The sequence below is a fragment of the Pipistrellus hanaki genome (assembly GCF_964339955.1).
Source record: "Pipistrellus hanaki genome assembly, chromosome: 9".
Lineage (NCBI taxonomy): Eukaryota > Metazoa > Chordata > Mammalia > Chiroptera > Vespertilionidae > Pipistrellus > Pipistrellus hanaki.
In genome coordinates, this window is record NC_140511.1 from 41988273 (window position 1) to 42005242 (window position 16970).

A 16970-nucleotide genomic window follows, 5' to 3' on the forward strand; every position below is an offset into this window, starting at 1 on the left:
CCTGGAATCCAACTGTGACCCTTCCTTGTGCAGGCTGATGCTCTCACCCCTGAGTGACTGGACCAGGTCAGGGCTAAATTTAACTCTTGAACTCCCTGAAAGACAAGACAAAAAGGGGAGCTTGATGGTATACACCAGTGGTCGGCAAACTTCGGCTCATGAGCCACATGTGGCTCTTTGGCCCCTTGAGTGTGGCTCTTCCACAAAACACCACGTGTGGGCACGGACGTACTGTGCCATTGAAACTTCATGGCCCATGCGCAGAAGTCGGTTTCTGGGCTCTCAAAAGAAATTTCAATCGTTGTACTGTTGATATTTGGCCCTGTTGACTAATGAGTGTGCCAACCACTAGCATACACAGTATACTCAATGGAGAGGCCAGATTGGAATAGAAGTTAAGCCTGAAGGGCACTGGGGAGACAGATCATGTTGTCCCTGGTTCTGACAGCCCCGAGGAAGCTCTGTTTCTGGGGCCACTGATTGCCCCCAGGGCCCTCTGTTCTGGAGGGGGCAGACTAGCATCCTCGTCTCTGTTCTGAGGGGGGATCCCGACCTTAGAACAGGAAGGTATCTTCACCGGCAGCCAGTCAGGAGTGTTTCAACCTGGAAATGTGATTCCCTACCGGAGTGGGTTGTGGTTCAGCATCCCCTATCATTTCTGGAGTCTCCAGCAGCTCTGCCAGAGGAGCTGGGCAGGAAGCTGAGGGCCAAAGCAGGAATGGATGCATATACCCAACATGGCCCAGCCAGTGAGGGAGAGCACCCAGGTAAGGACACTGCCCTTTGGGTTTCAGAGTCTGCGTGCTCCTGGTCTGGATGGAGCTGGTGGTTCTCTTCCTAGGATCCTCCTAACTCAAGTACTCCTTCAGCACCAGGTACAAAGCACCAGCCACAGGTTGGGGGTGAGCCAGTCAGCACTTTTGACAACCAGCCCTTCCTGAAGAGGGCCGAGCATGGCCAGCACTCTGGGAGAGGGGCAGGCCTTCTTGTGGAGGCGAAGGAGAGGTTACCCCAGAGTGTCCGGAGGGGTTGGGAATGGAATAGGGACAAAGGGGGCTGCCAGAGGGAGTGTCGAGGACCCAGCGGTGCTGGGTTCAGCCTGGCCAGGACTTGTGTGGGGAGGCGGGAAGCTCGCTGGTAAGGGTATTGTAGGCTCCCTGGATTCGGGCCTTTCCTCTTTCAGATGGGAGCGCTGTGACATTCATTTTTCTCAGTTCACTTCGTTGGTAAAGTGCAGGGTCGTTGGCCATGGTGAGTCGGACGGAGCAAAAACAATTGCGGGAAGCTATTAAACTATGACATCTATTAAGATCCCCAGTTCGCAGATGGGAAACAGGCTCTGGGGTGGAGCAGACAGTACTGCAAACATCATTAAGAAGAAATAGCAAGTGTACTGAATCTGCTGAGAGCCCGAGCTCTGTGCACGCACCGAGCTCGCCCACCTGAGCGCCTCTCTCCCTCCCGCCTCCCTCCCCCGAAAGTTCTTCCACCAGAAGCCCGCGTGCCTTTCGCTCCCCTGCACTCGGGGCGTCGCGGGAAGTCAGGGGTTAAAGCCCCTGGCCCCGGTGGCCCCTTCCCCCTCCCCAGCCCCCTCGCCTGCCTCCTCCCGGCGCCGCGCCTGGAGCGTCCTCCGTCCGGGAGACCTGCACGCGGGAGGAGGGGGGGGAGGGGGAGAAAGTGGGCCTGTTCCTCGGGCGGCCAATCCACCGAGCCCGCGGTGCCCCGGAGGAGGCGCCAGCGCCAGGCCAGCGCCAGGCCGGGCTGCTGCTTCCCGCGGCAAAGTACAAATGCGCCCGAGCGCGGCGCCTGGCGCCCCTGGCGAGCACCGCCGGCCCCGCGCAGCCTGCCCCGCGCCCGCCGCGCCCGCCGCCTCCGCCGCCGGCCCCGCTGCCCCGCCGGCCCCCGGCCCCCCGCCGCCCGACCTCCAGCCCCCGCCGCCCCGCCGCCCGAGTCCGAGCCCCCGGAGCGGGGGGCGCCGGCCGCCTCGCCCCCGCCGCGCCCCGGGCAGCCCTCCGGCCCCGCGCGCCTCGCCCCGCGCCGCGCGCCCTGCGGACCCCGGTCCGCTCCCGGCTTTCTCCTCCGCGTCTCCGCCTCACCTTCCCCGCCGCCGGGGCTGCGCTTCCCCTCCGGCATCCCTGCCCCGTCTCCCCGTCTCCTGCCTCCAGCCCTCCTGTCCTCTCTCCGCCTCCCTCCTATTCCCACCTTGGGCATCCCCCCGGGTCCCCGCCGTCTCCTCCTCGCCCCTGTCTGCCTCTCCCGCCGGGTCTGCCGGTCGCTTTGTGCCCCGGGGTCCCCTCTCCTCTCTCCGCCTCCCTCCTATTCCCACCTTGGGCATCCCTTAGGGACCCCTGTCTGCCTCTCCGCTGTAGCGGCAGCCCCGCCGGGTCTGCGGTCGCTTTGTGCCCCGGTGCCCCTGTGCCCCGGTGCCCCGGGGTCCCTCTCCTCTCGCCGCCTCCGCCGCCCGCGCCGGCCCCGCACCTGGCGGCCCGGCCCCGGGGGAAGGAAGGATGGTTCCCGAGGGAAGGGTCCTCTCCTCCTTGCTGGGACTCGCGCTGCTCTGGCTCCCCCTGGACTCCCACGCTCGAGCCCGTAAGTAGCGGGTGGGTGGAGGCACCCGGTGGGCAGAGGAGGGGTGCGAGCCCCCGGGATGTGCGGGGAGCAAGTGCCAGATTGGGGGGACCCCAAAGGGTTGTGCCTGGCACCGGGGCAGCACCTGTGCCGGAGGGGTGGCGCTCCTCCGCGGACAGGTAAGGGCTGATGCCTGGGAGCCTGCGGGTGGGGGTGGGGGTGGGAGGGAAAGAGGGGACTTGGCAAAAGGCAGAGCCGCGGGGGCTGCTGTCCTGGATCTGAGAATGGAGGGCTGGGAGCAGCCTGAGAGAGGGCTGGCCGTTGTGTTTGGAGGATGGAGGCGGGGGACACTTGTTCCTAGCGTAGTCCCCTGTGTTTGATGTGATGAAGAGGAGAAGGCTTCTGCGAGTTAAGGAGAGCTGGTGGGCCCTAGCCGGTTTGGCCCAGTGGGTAGAGCATCAGCCTGCGGACTGAAGGGTCCCAGGTTCGATTCCCCGGGATTTCAGGCTCCAACCCCAGTAGGGGGCGTGCAGGAAGCAGCCAATCAATGAGTCTTCCTCATCACGGATGTTTCTATCTTTCTCCCTCTTCCTTCCTCTCTGAAATCAATACAAATAATATATATATATATTTAAATGAAATAAAGAGCTGGTGGGAAGAAAGAACAGCTAACTAGGATAACCTTCCCCTTCTGCTCTCGCTTTTCATCCTCACAACACTCCCAGGAGGTGGGTCTCATTTGCATTTTACAAATGAGAAGACTTAGGCTGAGAGAGGAGACTCGCTCTGTGTGCAGAGCTAGCCAGCCATCCAAGCCAGAGCTCCACAATTCCAAACCCCGTGCCTTCCCCTGCCCCCGGGGCCTGGGAGGAGCTGCTTTGGACTTGTGAGAGCCTGGGAGGCAGCAGGCACAGCGCGAGAAGCCAGTCTTCACTATCCCAGACACGCTGAATACCCGCTGGTGGGAGGCAGGCAGGGAGGGCATCTCCCTGAACCTCAGTTTCTTAACCTATACAATGGGAGTAAGAAAAATAAAATAAAAACAAACCCAGAACTGATGAGAGGATTAAGTTAGAAACACAAAAACGTGTAAAGCAACTCATTGGCTTATGGTAGGTTCTTTCAGTATATCAGTCCTCCGATTCAGGCTTTTCTACTTGGACACAGTCTATATGATCTCTGAACCTCAGTTTCCTCACTGTCCCCGAATAGGCTGGTGGACCTCTCACCCCATCCCTTGCCAATCTCTTAGAATGCCATGAAGATATAAAACAGAACCAAGGATTCTCTTAATGAGAAAGAAGGGACTTAGTTCAAATCCTGCAGTACCGGGGAAGGAGCTGAGGCCCGAGAGGGCAGTGACTTACTCCAGCTTAGACAGGGCAGAGCCAGGATGGAGACCCAGTACCCCACCTCGCGCCCTTTCCTCCTCACGGCCCAGCTCCCCATCTCTGCCTGTCGTTCCCATGTGACTTTTGGAGCCCGTGGGGCCGAATGGTGTTTCAGTCTTGTCTCTGCGTGTCCGGCTGTCCCTGAGCCCCCAGCGGCATGAGCTTCCTAGCCGTCCACAGGAACAAGCCATGGAAAGAGCTCAGTGTTGGGTTCAAGTCCCGGCTCTGCCCCTTAGCAGTGGTGTGTCTTTTCATAAATCACAACTTCTCTGAGACTCCGTCTCTTCATCTGCCCAAGGCACATGCTCACCTGGAACCCAACGGGTTCTGGGGAGGATAAAGAAGGTGCCTGTGCCAAAGGGCTCAGGACAATGCCCCGCACTCAGTCCTGCCTCCTCCCCCTTCCTGGGCCCCGGAGGTTTCCTCCTAGCACTTCCCTGTTGTTCCTCAGAGGGATTTAGCACAGGATGCCCGCCCTGCCTGCCTTGCCCACTTGGCACATCCTCCGTAGCCCCCGGGGTGGCTCTGCAGATATTGTCGCCCTTACTGTACCTTGGAAAGATGCCCCAGCATCAGGTCACCCTGCAGGGTTGCTCATGTCCAACCCACAGCACTCCCCATGGCCTTCCATGTCTTGTCAGCCCTTCGCCTTGCTGAGGCATACATCCCTCTTTTACAAACCTCCCTGGCCACCTGGCCCACCCCGACCCCCTTCCCCTGTGCTTCCCCTGGCTTCAGGTCCGGACCTCTCACCGGGACCTGTCAGCGGTCAGTCTCTGCTGCAGCCTGGAGCTTAGCCGCCCCCCCTCACCTCTCCCCCCCCCCCAGGAAATAACAGAGCAGATTTACTGAGTTAGGCGAGGTGTTCCAATTCCCGGATGTCAGAGGTGGAATAGCCTTTGAAAATCATCTGCTTCCACCCCTCAGTTTTCCCATCCTTACAGTTACACTAAGCCCCAACATGGGTTAGTGACTTGCCCACAGCCACACAGCGAATTGATTAAAGGGAAGAACAGAGCCCCGGCTGGTCATGTCTGGCCTGTCCTTTATTGGTTGTATGAATCGGGACAAATCACTTCACCCCTCTGAGCCTCATTTTGTCTACTGGGGACAATGGGTAAATCCGGAAACCACCCTGAAGTCACTGGTCAGTGGCTATGAAGTCTCTTACGAAGGTCCTTGTCTTGGTTTAAGTCAGATCGCAGGCCTGTTGTGGGTAAGAAACCCCTTGGGGACCTCTCAGGTGCCTTCGGACGTGGTGCCAACAGATGGAAATCCTCACGTCTGCGGACTCGTGACGTGGCCCAGCCCTGTGAACGCCAGGGGCCAGTGAGCGCACGTGGCAGCTACTCAGACAAAGGTTATTCTATCCTGAGCTCTAGTTCCCAGCCACAGATTGAGTCCTTTACCCAGACTGGGTCTCAAACCGTGGCCACAGATTGAACCCCAATTCCGTACCCTTGACTTGGTCACTGAGCAGTGCTGGTTCCAGCCCCGGGTGGAGTCGCCTGCACGCACAGGGGTCACGTTGGGCACTCATCCCTCTAAGGAAGGAGAACCCGCCTGGTATCCTGACTCCCTCTCCCATGCTCTCATCCCCTCCCCCCATCAGCGCCTCTCTTTTGTGCCCTTTCCTTACTAAATTGCCCCTCCCCCTAAGGGGTTCAGCATGCTTCTTCTCCTCTCTCTCAATTCGATCCTGCTTTCAGGAGAGTCAGTTAAGAAGTAGACACGTTGATCTCTCTATTCTTTCTCCGTGGGTTATTGTGCTGTGGGAGGGGCTTGAAGCTTCTGTTCCCAGATGACAGAATCATCCCAAACCCCAGAAGCAGAGACGGGGTGGGAAGGGGGCTCCTATGGAGTCAGAAGGCCAGGGCTCCAGCGCTGGTTCTGCCACCAAGTCTAACTGTGACACAGGGCAAGCTCCCTTTCTCTGCTCCTCAGTTTCCCCACTAGAAAGCTAGATGGTTGGACCCAAATAGATAATCACTGAGGACCACTCTGGCTTTAACATCCTGTGACCCTTAGGCGCTAAGATCCAAAGATGCAATTGCCTTGATTCTGAGTGTCCTCAGACCTTTAGAGAAGGGAGTTTTGGTGAGGATGGGGAAGTTGGGGGGGGGGGGGGGTCCCTCCTGCCCTGCCTGGGAAGAGTAGAGTAGATACCCTCAGAGAGTTCCTAGAGAGGATGGGGCAGTGAGGGAGACTCACCAGTGGGGACCCTGCTTTTCTGCTCAGCTTAATCACATCTCCATCCACCTGTCCAGATGTACAGGACGGGGAAGGGGTGCGTGCCTCAGTGAAGGCCTGGCATCTGGCTCCAGGCAGGCCCTCTGTAGGTCTGTCTGGGCAGTTCTGCACCTCCTCTCTCCCACCAGTAGAGGGCTCTGCCTCACTCACTCGCTTGCTTACCTCTGAGCCAGAGTCGGGCAACAGCTGCGCAGTGGCTCCAGCTGTTGCACCTGTTGTAGGACTGGCCTCTCAAGTTCCCCAGCCACTGGCCACGGCGCCTGGCTCTGGGAGAGGACCTTGAATCTTTCGGACTCCCAAATAAGAGGACAGTCGTGCAAAGGGTGCCCCTGGAGGGTGAGGAGATCCGTTCAGACATCCATGCCTCTGGGCAGGACCCCATCCGGAGAAGGCTGTCCCACAGTTTTCTTCCGTTACTCATTCTCCTAGTTGGGATCTTCCTATGTCTCCCCTGAGTTCCTTTGTTTGCAATTTAAAGCCATTTTTTTCTGGTCCCATTCCTCAGGGGATGGGTCTTTCTATAAGCACCTCCCTCAGCTATCTGAAGACTGGCTTTGGAGTTTGTGCTGGCATACATCGATGGTCTTGGGCAAGCCCTGATTCCTCTCTGGGACTTAACTTCCACATCTGTTAGAGGACTGGACCTCACCTCTCGGTCCCCACATCGTTTTAAGACCCTGTGAATTTAAGTGTGATATGTTCTAGAATGGAACATACACAGTCTCATCTCTGCCCATGACCCTCTCCCGATGTAATGATCCTCTGCACTGAGGTCAGTCTATGCTTCTGAACAGCTGTCCCGGGCCAGATGAGAGGAGTCAGGTTCAGAGAAGCGAGGGTCCCTTCCCTAGAGCTCACCCTCGGAGGAACTGAGGTTCTCACTTCCGGTTCCCTTGGGAGGCCTCCCACATTGGGTACCAGTGCTCACAGCTTATGGCTTAGAGGGGAGCAATCTGTTAGGGCAGAAAGGGGACTATAAATACACAGAGTATGGCCGTGTGGGCGCGAGGGATAAGATGTAAACGTTCTCGCACTCCTGTGGAGCCTGGTTCGTGCAGGACTCCTGAGTTCTTGCAGGCTGGGGCCAGGCCACCCACAGGTCCAGGCCTCTCTCTTCACACCCCAGCCCTTCCTGATCCCCTCCAGCCTCCCTTGTAGCTCGGAAGCATCTTTCTGGTTGTCTCTTCTGCTTCCTAGTGGAAGAATTCCCAACCGCACTGCCCACTACGAGCCCTTTCTCTTAGCACGAGAGTTTCGAGGTTTGGAAATGTTGACTCCCATGTGAATATCCTGGACTCATTCATCCCCTAGCTGCCCAGGCTCTTGACCTTTTTGTACATGGTGCGTGGTTTGGTAGTTCAGATGGTGAGACCTGGAAAAGGGAGGTCAAAGGCCAATTTCTGTTAGGTGGCAAAGCCAAAGTGCTGAGAGAGAGATTTGGCTCTCCTATCACATAGTGAAGTTCTCTTTTTGTTAAAGAAAGCGGTTTTAAGGAATATTGGCCACCAATCACCACTTCTTCCAGAGCCACCCCCTCCGTTGACTCCATCTTTCTTCACGCATTCACTTCCAAGGCACCCCCTCTGTGTAGGCTCTGCATGGAGCGCCGGAAATAGTCATTGAGATCTGCTTCTTTTTTTAAGAGAAAAAAAATACATTTTTGTTGATTTCAGAGAGGAAGGGAGAGGGAGAGAGAGAGAGAGAGATAAGAATATCTGTGAGAGAGAATCGTTGACCAGCTGTCTCCTGCACACCCCCTACTAGGGGTGGAGCCCGCAATCTGGGCATATGCCCTGACCAGGCACTGAGCCACGACCTCCCGGTTCATAGGTCGACGTTCAACCACTGAGCCACGCCAGCCGGGCAAGATCTGCTTCTTGCTCTCGAGAAGCTCATGGTGGAGTAAAGAAGAAGAACCTGTTTAACAAATACTTCTAACCCAGTGTGATGAGAGTAGTGACAGAGGGCTGTGGAGCCCCGAGGAAGGATTGGCCGGGGGCCTGGGAGGCTGGGGCAGCTTTACAGAAAGGATGGCACCTACACAGGCTTTTGAGAATGAGAAGGAGTTGGACAGACATTGGAGGGGGGGAATCACAGGTGAGAAGACACAGAAGTGTGAAGGAGCCTGGGGGAGGGGGCGAGGGTGGAAGAATGAGAAATCCAGCAAGAGGAGATGAGGTTGAAAGTGTTGGCAGGGCTATCACAGAGCGATTTTCAGGAAAAGCAAGAGGGAGCCAGGTTCTGACAGTCTGGGCAGCCTGATAGCATTTGGACGCTGACCGGTAAACACTGCTGCCCTGAATGCAGACTAGGTCAACTGAGTCCAGTCACTGTACGTCAGTGTCCGGCTAGAGAAAGAGCCTTGGCTGTGGCTTATCCAAGTGGATGCTTCCTACGGGAGGGGGAACGGGCACCCAGGGCACCCCAGTTGCCTACAGTGGCCTGCAGGGGCCATGGTCACCCCACCCCTGCGCCTTTGTACAAAGCTACCGCTGTCCCCCTGCACCTTCTTAGCTCCTCGAGACTCGGCTCAGGCCTCTTCTCAGGAAGCCTTCCCTGAAGAGCCGATGCGCCCACTGTCGTAGCGGTGGTCAAACTGCACACCGTCCTGGAGGGCGGGCACCGTGTCTTACTGCCACGTACCAGGCCCATGGACATGTCTGAAACTTGCTACATAAAAAGCTCATTCAGTGAATAGCGGGAAGTAGTGTTGCTATTATTAATGATAGTAGCACTCGCTGCTTATGGTGCCAGGTCCCCCAGACCCCCTATTGGCTCAGTCCCATCCTGACGGCTCCTTCCCCCTCTCCACCCGCATCCAGTCTGTCCCAAAGCCTGCCCACTGTAACCGGGAAGTGTTCCTCAGATCTGCACGCTTGCCTGTGGGCACTGCTTCTTTCTTGGTCCAGGTCCACGTTATCTCCAAACAGGCGACGGCAGCAGCTTCCTCCTGGCCTCTCTGCCTCGCGTCTTGTCCTCCAATCCACTCTCCATTCCTACGGCCACAGTGCTGTTCCTAACATGCAAACCCGGTCCCTGGCATGCCCTGGTGTAAAGCTTTTCTGTGGCTCTCCTTTGCCCCCAGGCTGTCAAGGCCTGTCTGAGTCCCTGCCTCTCTCTCCAGCCTGGTCTCTGGTCTCTCACTCCTGCCGTCCCGCTCGCTCCTCTAACTTCTCTGGCCCACTTTGATCTTGCATCCCACCCCAAGGCCCGAGGTCTGTGTATACATCAGGTGGGGTCGAGAGAGTCTGGCTTGTGAGTCGGGCTAGGAGAATACCAGCAGCCCCCAGAAACGAGGTTGGTGAGGTTGAAAAGGAGATTTGACTTCGGTGGCAGGATCCATGATGTTCATGCCCTAATAGGTTGCCCGCGGCTACTCATAGGATTCTGGGAATAAAAGAAATACCGTAAGAAACAGACGGTCAGAAATTTTGGGGAGCGAATGTCCACCAACCATTTAATTGAGCATCTACTATGTATATCAGGCACTAGGCATACTACATGTATTATCTGATTTAATTCTACAATGACCCTAAGAAGTAGAGATGATTACTAATCCCACTTAATGGATGTGGAAACTGAGGCCTGGAATGGCTAAGTAACGTGTCTAAACTCAGGCTGCAAATGAAGGCCAAATCCAGTCTGAACACTGGCCGATCTGACTCCAAAGCCAGAGTCCACTGAGTGAGGGATTTTGAGGGGGATGAGATCTCTTTAACTTTACTTCTTCTGTGTCTCCATGAAGCCTAAAACAGGGTCAGTACCTCTTTTCAAACGAAAACTTCCCCCTCCAGCAGTCTTTTCCCGATCAGACACCACAGCCAGGGGCCATGGCCTCCAAAAGGCCTCTTGGCCCTCTGACTTGGAGGAAGATGTGGTGCAGGGGGTGGGGAGGAAAGGTGGGGGTGGGGTGGGGAGACAGCAGGGCAGGCCCAAGGTCAGGGCAGGCGTGGGAGGCCACAGAGGACTAAAGGGAGTAGGAGGGAGGGGACGTGAGAGACAGACTTTGCCTCCTCCCACGTCACTCAGGATACGGCCTGCTGGTTCCCTGAACCCTGTCCCACCTCCCCTGGGAGCTCCTGAGAGGCTGGGTGTGTGGGATCATAAACACGTGCTAGCTTATAGAAGCTTCAAAAGATAGAATATTAGCTGAAACCGGTTTGGCTCAGTGGATAGAGCATCAGTTTGCAGACTAAAGGTTCCCAGGTTCGATTCCAGTCAAGGGCATGTACAGTGGTTGCGGGCACATCCCCAGTAGGGGGTGTGCAGGAGGCAGCTGGTTGATGTTTCTCTCTCATCGATGTTTCTAACTCTCTATCCCTCTCCCTTCCTCTCTATAAAAAATCAATAAAATATATATATTTTTAAAAAGAATCTTAGACCACAAAACCGTACAATTCTAGAGGCTTCACATTCCAATGAAATGCAGGCTCTTAGAAACATGGAATTTTCAAATCTTGAATTTTAGAGGCCTAGAACCTTGGAGTCTTAGAATTTTGAAATCATGGATTTAGGAACTATCTGCCGAAAACGGTAGAACACACACACACACACACACACACACACAGTCTCAGATGGGACGCTGAGACTCAGAGAAGGGAAGAGTCCTCCTCGATGCCCCCGTGAACGGGCAGCATGAGGACCTGTCGCCCCTTCCATCAGCCATGTGCCAGGGTGGGGCCAGTGCCAAGACTGTAGGGACAGAGGAGAGACCACCCCTGCGGGCAGTAACCCTCCTGCCTGGTTTTGACATGGCCTTGGGCACCCACCTCCTTAGAGGAAGAGGGAGCTCCAGGCACTGTCACCCTTCCCTGTGCCTCTCACCCAGGAGGGCATGGTGAGGTGGGGGCTGAGGCTGCAGTTGGCCGCCTGGGGTTGAGGGATGGCCTGCCAGGCCCCCCACGCTCTCAGCTGCGGCCAGGTCTGTGGGTGGGGGCGGGGCCTCCTGGCCTGGCCATGGGCGGAGGCAGTCTCTCTGTGCGGGCGGGCGGTGAGCGGAGGGGCGTGCCAACTGGCACAGGAGCCCGGCTACAGGGCTGCCCCAAAGAAGGTGGGACGAGGTTCCTTCAGCCACACGGCTGAGATCTAAGGCCGAGGTCGTGTTGCAATCGCCCCTCCCTGCCGGAGGAGGGGACTGGGGAAGAAAGACATTATTCAATCCTTGGAGAGTTGGGCTGGCTCCCACAAGGATCCCGGCTGGGCCCGTGTCCCGCCCTCTCTGCCAGTGGAGGCTGGGAGATAAACACTCCTCATTTGATACGGGCCAGCCGGGGGCCTTGCTGGGAACCGGATCATCTGTCTGACCCCCTCTTCTACTTTGGGGGACTGAAGAGGGGTAAGGAAGGAACTAAGCCCTGTGTTCCTCAGTCCCCAATGGTCATCGAAACACAGACTCTGAGGCCTCATGACCATGGCCTCAAACCCTTGTTCTGAGAGGCCCAAGAGGCAGAGCCGGAGCATTGCGATGAGCCAGAGGGAGCCGATTTCAGCCTCTCACAGAGGACATTTTCTGAAGGTTGGGTGGGAATGGCCCTTGAGCCGGGCCGAGCGCCAGCCCAGACCTGCCCTGAGAGGGAATTGTGCATTGTGTGTGAGCGCCCCCTACAAGTGCACCGCTTCCGATACCCAGTGATTCCGTAATTTTACACGTCTATTCAAGATGATAATGTCCATCCTGCAGGGTTGTTGTTACCGTGGTTATCCTAAGTCAGAAACTGAGCCACGGAAGCACTTTACAAGCATGAACCCATTTAATTTTCAAAGCCAGAATGTTAATGAGGTAAGTAATGTATGTAAAGAGAAGTTAGCTGAGAAACGTTGGATCCTTTCTCTATATGTCCATCTCATTTAATTCAACAAAGCTCTGTGGACATTTCGCTGGTACTGAGTCTCCTGGTACCTCCCTCAAAGAGCTCAGGTTGTTCTTCAGATAACGGAGAGCTTGCCTATGGGAATGACAGCATCTCGTTGGGGGTGTAAAAATCAGCAGGTGCCTCAGTGGAGGAGAGTGAGAAGGACAGGGCGAGAGGCAGAGGGATGGGGCCAAGAGCTTCAGTCTGACCGGGATCCCTGACCTGCTGCTAAGCAGTGAGAGGATAAGAGGTGGGGGCTGGTGTGTTCTAGAAAGAGCCCAATGGTTGGCCTCAGGAAGTGAGAGAGAGGTGGACATTTGAAGAAAACAGGATTGCAGGAGGGCTAGCACACAGGAGAGCTAACTATTGCAAACATTTGTAGAAGCATTCATCTCCGCACTGACAATGAATATGCAGATGACAAAAGTAATTGATGTGCAATCACACACACAATCATCATGTCTATTTTTAAGGACAGTGAAGTCAGTTTTCTAACCTTCCACTAGGCAGTACTTTATTTTCCCAAATCAAGCATTATCCATCACAGCTGGCTGAGATACAGGGACAAAGTATTATATGAAATCAAGAAAACTGCTTTGAGTACGTAACTTTATTCAAAAGGAAGGTGAGAGAGAGAGAGAGCAGGAAAGGGCAAGGGAGGGGAGGATAGAGATATAGTAAATAAATAAGCAAAGTGAGACAAAGGAAAAGGAAGGAAGTGTGATTCTGAGGGCAGACGGAGCCAGTTAGACTGAGGCTGTCATCCCTGCTTGGTGACTGGCTTGCTGCCTGACCTTGGGAGTGTGATTTATCCTCTCCGGGCCTCAAATCATTCATCTAATGGTCACTAGCATTTATACCACAATTTGAATCTTTAAAGCACTTTCCCTGCTTCATCCCTCACCTCACCCATGAGAGAAGTGTTCACGTTCAGAGAGGGGCAGCGGCGTGCCTGGAGTCACACAGCAAGTGAGCTTGGTCCAGCTGAGATTCAAGCTCAGGTGCTCGGGCCGCCTGCCTGGGAGAGCATGGCCAGTGGATTCTCTGCTGCCTGAGTGATGCAGATGACATTCTTCCTGGAGCCAGAAGAAGGAGGGGTGAGGCAGGGTCTTTGGTCGGAGCCTCCTGGGGCTGACAAAGCGCTGGTTGGTTTGCCAGGCCCAGACATGTTCTGCCTTTTCCACGGGAAGAAGTACTCTCCGGGCGAGAGCTGGCACCCCTACCTGGAGCCTCAGGGCCTGATGTACTGCCTGCGCTGCACGTGTTCCGAGGTAGGTGCCTCCGGCCCCCGGGCCACCCGTGTCAGGTATGTCTGGGAGACCCTGGGAGACGTCAAGGTCAGGGACTCTGGAGGTCAGGAGCACTCTGGAAGCAGGCTCCCTAGGTGTTAGGGCTAGTTTGATGGGTGAATCGGGTTGAGGTAGAGAGGTGGGAATTGAGAAAAGAAAGAAAGATAGGAAAGCGGGATCGGGAGGGCTGCAAGCCGCCGATAGACCGTAGTATCTTTATTAATTGTGTCATGTGTTTCATACATAAACATTTGAATAGGAGGTTTGTCAGGAGGAATGTACTCTTAGTTTCTCTTACTCTCTTAGGGGAGAGACAGAGTAGAAAGGCAAACTTTTGGTATAGTACATTTCAGTACATAGTTATAGATTTTTTTGGTAAGCTATGAAAAGTTGCTCTCATTTTGCCGATAATTGGAAATCGCCATCCGAACAAGCTTGGGAACAACACCGTGTGGGTAGGGGACTGAATCTTATCAGTTCCTTCAGGTGCAAGGACTCTGTCAGCTTACGCCCGGCCTCCAACACCTAGGAGCTTGGGAGTACACAATACCTGCCACTACTGCTCACCCCTTTCAGAGATGTCACACAAGGAGTTAGCAGCTAGGCTGGGCCGGGATGCGGCTGTCCCATCTCTCATCCCAGCTGTCTTTCCACCCCGCCGGGGCCAGCCTCCCCGCTTCCTGTGTACCACAAAAGAACCTTTCTGACCAGGCCTCCCTCTCCTCCTTTCCTCATGCTGTTTCCTCCAGCCCTCTCTTGCCACCCGCCTTAGGATGCATCCCCTAACCCCACTGGTCCAGAGGGTTGTTCTTCAAGGCTTGGCCAAATGCCACCTCGACCAAGAGTCTCACTTGATTCCTCACCTACAAGCGTTTTCTCCTTCTGGGTCCCACATCCATTTCTCTATCCCTGTATCCTGATCCCTGTTGGCCAGGATCATAGGTACTGTGTCTGCCAGTTACTGCCCCTCCTGGGTGGAGCCTGAGAGCAGGTTTTCCCGGGCGCTCTCCTTTGTCCACTTCGGTGTCCTGCCGAAGGCTGAACAGATTGGGGCAGACCCTGTCTTTTTGTTCACCTCTTCTCTCCTGCCACCCATCCCCAACCCAGCAGCCTTCACAAGGCCTTCCTTGTACAATCAACCGGGTGGGATAAAAGAGACCTCCACGTGGTCCAGAATCCTCAGGCCACGTAAAGGTGGGAAGGGTAGGGAAGGAGGGAAGGAGTAAGGAGGCTTAAAACATTCCTTGGTTTAGTTTAGTTGTTTGGAGCCCCGCCTGATTGGCATGCTGTCCTCACCAATCTCTGTCTGGTGCTGGTGCTTGGAGGGAGGGTTTACCTAGCTCCCAGCTGGAGCCGGTACCCTAGGCCCTCTCTTTTCCTTCAAAAGCCACGAGAGGCGTGCAGAAGGCCAGTCAGAGCCTTGTTAAACAATCCCCAGCTCAGGGAGAGAGCAGAGAAGGGAATCAGAGGGGACTCTGGCAAGTAGGTGGTCTGTGGGCCAGCCCCTCTCCTCTCTCTGATCACTGGGGTCTCCCTCCTCCTGCGGCCTTTCCCTCTGACTCCCTCCTACTTCTACCATGTTGGCCCAGGTGGAACTCTGACGCCCACAGGGGCACAATCCCCCAGGACTGCCCCCCCCCCTTGGTGTTCCTTAGCACATCTGAGGCCAATCAGCTTTTCAAAAAGAACTTGATGAAATACAGCCAAAGAACAGGAAGGAAACCCAAACAGAAAATTCCAGACATATTATGTGGTCCAGTTGACAAAGTCCAAGTTTTGTGATCCACGGAAGCTCATTCATTCCTCCCTCCCCAGAGTTTACATGCCCGGTTTTCTCAACCCAAAGAGCTATAGCCGATGCCCCTGACATATACCCCGAATCTCTTCACTTCTCTCACCATCCTGCTCCCCCTAATCTAAGCATCTTCATCTCTCACCTGGATGCTATGCATCCCTGTCCCTTCTCTAAGCGCATACCTCACCTAGGATCAAGAAGCATCTTTGCTGACAATGAAACTGACCATGTCATTCTGAAGTCCCTGAAACCCTCCAATAGCTTTAGGGTGCACCTAAAGAAAAATTCAACCGTCCGTCCCCTCCTCCCCCTGCCCGCTGCTGTGTCTCTGTGTGATCTGACTTTCATCTTATTTCGCCTTATTTCTCTAAACTCCTTTCCTACCCACACCAACACCCCAAACCCATTCCTACTTGTTCCTCCACCTGGAATATTCTTCCCCTGGATCTTCTCACGAATGGTTCCTTCTCCTCTCAGTTCATAACGTAAGTGTTCCCTCCTTATGAGGCCTTCTCGGCCTTCTGCTTCTAAAATAGTCTAACCTTAGTAACTCTGTCACATTACCCTGTGATTATTATCACCAATTTAACATAGGAAATGAACTTTTAAATATATATATATATATATGTGTGTGTATATATATATATATATATATATATATATATATATATATAAAATTGACTTCAGAGAGGAAGAGACAGATAGAAACATCAAAGATGAGAGAGAATTATTAACTTGCTGCCTCCTACATGCCCCCAACTAGGGATAGAGCCTGCAACCCATGCATGTGCCCAGACTGGGAATCGAACTGTGACCTCTTGGTTCATATGTCGATGCTCAACCATTGAACCACACTGGCCAGGCATGAAATGATCTTGTTCCTACTTGTTTGTTTGTTTGTTTTGTGTGTGTTTTTAAAAAAATATATTTTTTTACAGAGAAGAAGGGAGAGGGATAGAGAGTTAGAAACATCGGCCGAAACCGGTTTGGCTCAGTGGTAGAGCATCGGTCTGCGGACTGAAAGGTCCCAGGTTCGATTCCGGTCAGGCATGTACGTTGGTTGTGGGCACATCCCCAGTAGGGGGTGTGCAAGAGGCAGCTGGTCGGTGTTTCTCTCTCATCGATGTTTCTAGCTCTCTATCTCTCTCCCTTCCTCTCTGTAAAAAATCAATAAAAATATATTAAAAAAAGAAAAAGAAAAAAAAGAACCATCGAAGAGAGAGAATCATCGATCAGCTGCCTCCTGCACACCCCCTACTGGGTGTGTGCCTGCGACCAAGATACATGCCCTTGACCAAAATCAGACCTGGGATCCTTCAGTCTGCAGGCCGATGCTCTATCCACTGAGCCAAACTGGCTAGGGTTACTTGTTTGTTTCATTCTCCCCTGCAAGGATGAAAGCTCCATGTGAGCAGAAACCTTGTCTGTCTCATTCGCTGCTATGTCCCTGGCTCACAGTAGTCATGCAGTGACTACTGAGTGAATGCGTGAGTCCCCGCCCTGTTCACAGAGACAGCTCAGCATCATGGAAAGTGCACGGCCCTGGAGGTGTGTTTACCTGCTGTGGCATCTCAGGCAGCATCGCCTCTCAGAAGCTCTTTTCTCGTTTTGAAAGTGTGGACAATAGGATCCACCTCTAGGGTTCTTGAGAAGATGAGGTGAGATAATGCATTTCTGTTTAACATAAAGCCCCCACCCAGGAGTTATTATTTCTCTGAGGGGCACCTTTGGCTGCGAGGCCCCCTGCCCTTTCAACCCCAGGCCTTTCTCCATCTCACTTCCTGCTGCATGTCGCTGATCGTCTCCATCCCTGGAATCCTTCAAG

At 54.6% G+C, this 16970-nt stretch overlaps 1 protein-coding gene across 2 annotated transcripts in view; it reads left to right on the forward strand.

Annotated features, from left to right (window-relative positions):
• The first annotated feature begins 1946 nt into the window (after window positions 1-1946).
• Window positions 1947-16970, forward strand: part of CHRDL2 (chordin like 2) — a 32601-nt gene continuing 17577 nt past the window's right edge. For both annotated transcript variants that reach the window (XM_084893406.1, XM_084893407.1), the window contains exons 1-2: window positions 1947-2589; window positions 13220-13332. In XM_084893406.1, coding sequence (XP_084749532.1) covers window positions 2508-2589; window positions 13220-13332 — 195 coding nt within the window. In that variant the 5' untranslated portion in view covers window positions 1947-2507. The remainder of the gene's footprint in view (window positions 2590-13219; window positions 13333-16970) is intronic.